General features: G+C 35.6%; 1 protein-coding gene across 1 annotated transcript; it reads right to left on the bottom strand.

The window, feature by feature from the left end:
- Positions 1-266: 266 nt before the first annotated feature.
- Positions 267-3,649, bottom strand: LOC125839498 (perakine reductase-like). The gene is made up of 7 exons (XM_049518473.1): positions 3,517-3,649; positions 2,295-2,465; positions 1,905-2,108; positions 1,640-1,812; positions 1,463-1,559; positions 818-971; positions 267-625 (listed from the first exon to the last, which is right to left on the bottom strand). Exons 1-7 carry the CDS (start codon positions 3,574-3,576, stop codon positions 447-449), a joined length of 1,038 nt encoding a protein of 345 aa, XP_049374430.1. The 5' UTR covers positions 3,577-3,649; the 3' UTR covers positions 267-446.

The following is a 3,649-nucleotide window of genomic DNA, read 5'->3' as shown; positions in this document are numbered from 1 at the left end:
TAATTTATGCGACATTAATAAAATTTTAACGGTCAAACAATTTTTTTGTAAGTTCTTTAAATTTTAAGTTGTTGATTATTGTGGTTAATAATACTTTATATGTATTTCAATATTCTCTTTGTCCCAATTTATGTGTCATTGATAGAATTTCGAAAGTCAAGCAAATTTTGTATATGTCTTTTAGATTTTGAAGGGTAATTTACAGAATATACTGCTATTATGATGTCATTATTAATAGTACTGGTAGGAAAACAACAACAAAACTATTTTAAATGATAAAAGGAGAATGTTTTATAGCATAAAATTTGCTTGTGGAAGCTTAACCTAGGAATGTCAATATCCTGGCAATTAAATTGACAAGGGGTAGACAATCAAAGGATGAGTTCACTTATTGAAACACATAATGGTGATTTAGTCCATTTACACCAGTAATCGCGGACGCAATTTTACTGCTTTAATGGTGTATTAGCAAACCGATAACTGTACTTTGAGATCACTGCATCGTCTTTTTCTCCACACACTTCACTAATAGGAACTGAGTCAATAATTTCCTTCAAATCGTCCGGTGTAAGTTTCACTCCTAGAGATTGGACATTGTCATTGAGGTTCTTGATCTTTGTTGTCCCTGCAATACAGCAGCAGAGTATTTCAACTCATATAAAAGGTTAAACAAGACACCACTAGATTATTTCGCCACAATGGATGGAAGGGGAGGACAGCTAGTCTTGAATACGCGTACATTTAGATACATGAAAGTATTGCAGTAGAAAATGTAACTTGATGTGTATAAACATATGTAATGAAGAAGGTATCGTACCAGGTATTGGAACCACATCATCTCCCTGATGCATAAGCCATGCTAATGCTAGTTGAGGAGGTGTACAACCATGCTTTGCTGCTAAGCTAGCGAATCGTGAGTATAGAACTTTGTTTTTCTCCAAATTCTGTTCATTAAACCTTGGGTGCGAGCCCTGAAGTAAAAAAGAGACTCAAATAACAAACCTAACTCCACGTTTTTTAATTCATCTTTATTGAACTCCCTAACATGTAATCAATTTTTTTGTACTAAGGTCTCATTTTCAAGCACCTCAAAAGAACCATGTATCCCTATTTTACACTATGTTGCTATATTACAAAAGCGACATAAAAGTGGCTGGCTGTGCCATTTCCTCTGTCAGTTCTTTCAAACCGTGTTCACTCTCTATTTACATGGTTGTAACAAACAATAAAAGATGAATGATGAATACTTTATCACTAGATGATAGTAACAATGATATATGATACCTCACTGATACCCTATGTTGCTCGGACTCTTCAAAAATGTCACTTGGGTGCATGTCCAAAAGTAGTGCATCTTTAGAGGATCCCACACGGGTGCAGCTGCATTTTTGGAGAGTCCGAGCAACATAGCTGATAATAGTATCGACCATGATCTTCATATGCTTTTCTAGCATTTACTTACCATTATACTTCCCGTAGGCAAGCTTTCTGTCACTGCCTTCCCAGCAAAGAAACCGTGGCCGAGGGGGCTATAGGCAACAATCCCAATGCCTAGTTCCCTGAATAAAGGAGGCAAGGAAAATATTAAGGATATGGCTTAATTTTTGAGAGGAAGGAAAGTTATTAATTTCGAACACACCTACAAAGCGGAATGACATCCTCTTCTATATCACGGGTCCAAAGAGAATACTCCAATTGTACAGCAGTAATGGCATGAACAGCATGTGCCCTCTTAATTGTGTCCACACTGGCTTCCGATAAGCCAATGTACCTAATCTTTCCCTCCTCCACTAATTTCTTGAGTTCCCCCATCTTCAATCATTAAGTTGGTTCAAGTAAATCAAGTTCACCTTGTACTACATACATCAGAATAGGTAAGAACAATGGATAAAGATCGAACTTACAGTTTCCTCTATTGGCACAGTTGTGTCTATTCTGTGAGGGTAATATAGATCGATGTAGTCTACATCAAGCCGCTTCAGACTTTCTTCGCAGCATTTCCGTACATGTTCTGGAGTGCCTTTGACATGAAACTGGAAGTCCTCAGAAACTAACAACCCAAATTTGGTTGCCAGTTGGACTTGCTCACGAGGAAGCTGCTTCAGCGCCTGGTTATCGCAAAATGACCTTTAACGAAAAGAAAATGTGATAGCTTTTTTTTGACAAAGGTAACAGTAAAAATGTGATAGCTTAAGAAAGAAAAACATGTCTCAGAAACACTTGAGTGATTTTATTGGTCAAAAATCTTCAAACGGAACATTTATCCTTTCTTTCCATCATCAAACCGAACATACCTTTCCAATCATTATTTCGTTGTCGCCTTCATGTCCATATAGATCGGATGTGTCAAAGAAGGTGATGCCTTTATTGAATGTTTCCTTTAAGATTGAGCATCCAGCTTCATGTGACAGAGGAGTATTTAATATTCCAGAAAGTCCTAAACAGCCAAAGCCTAGTTTCGAGACCTAGCAACAAGAAAAGATTGATCTAATTGTTTAAATTTCTGTTATAACGTAGAAGCTAAGTAATCTGTTGGCTTTTCTTTTAGCAAGAATTTTATCATCACTCGCAAGAATTTCATAATTTCTAGATTGAACAACCTTTTTCTTCAAACAGTCAAAATACATTAATCTCTCAGTTCAGTGAATAGCTGGAATGATAAGATACTCAAGGAGAATGAAAAGTGGGATAATTGCATGTACAAAGTGTAACTATAAGCTTTGTGACTCAGTTTTGTTGAAGGCAAAAAGCTAAAAAGGAAAAAAAATACCAAGTTTCTGGATAGGTATAAACACAAGCAGCAACAACAAACAACATATTCAGTATAGTTCCACAAGTGAGGTCTGGAGAGAGTATGGTATACGTAGACCTTATCCCTACCTTTGTGGGCACAAAGACACAAGTAAAAATAAATTCATATTGATGTCCCTTTAAAAAAAAATGGGTAGGGGATGGAGATTATAAGGTGGAGAATCGATGCCTCTCACCAACAAGGTTAAAGTTCAGACCACCAATAAACTGAGCTACTAAGATTTCTGCTTTCATATTGATACCCATTCCAAGTTTAGCTACAATCTTGGGATCATAATCATTTTCTCTTCTTTTTTTCAAAATAAAATTGTCAAACTCTTACACCATTAAAATTTCTCTTACTTTTTTTTTTTTTCAATACTATAGCTTTAACTTCGGAAAAAGATAATATGTATACAGTGAAGCTGTTTACATGGTAACCCAGAAATCTAAAATGGATTCTGAACCAAAAAAAATAATAAAAAGATCCACCAGAAAGTAAGCTAACACAGCTTCAACTTCCAAAAATCACAGTTTCAAAAACTCATTTCAAGTTTCAACTTCAAAATTTATGCCCAAATGGGGGCTAATTGGTTGTCAAAATTTTTTTTACAGCTCCAGTTCCAGTTTTGTGCATAAATTACAAGAATGCTTAACTTATAAAGTTTTGTTTTTTTTTTTAATAAAAGAACAGAAATTGAAATCATAGCTGAAAATTTGTATTACCTCAAGCCCTTGTGTGCCCAATTTTACTTTAGGAATTTGGATTTGGGAGTTGTGCTCCATTTTCAAACACCAAATGCTTGATGAGAAGAAGCTACACAGGGGATGCACTGGTTAGCTACTATTCTAGTATGAG

This window comes from Solanum verrucosum, unplaced genomic scaffold (genome assembly GCF_900185275.1).
Source record: "Solanum verrucosum unplaced genomic scaffold, falcon-dt-bn FXZP01000306.1, whole genome shotgun sequence".
Lineage (NCBI taxonomy): Eukaryota > Viridiplantae > Streptophyta > Magnoliopsida > Solanales > Solanaceae > Solanum > Solanum verrucosum.
This window is presented reverse-complemented; position numbering and strand designations above follow the sequence as displayed.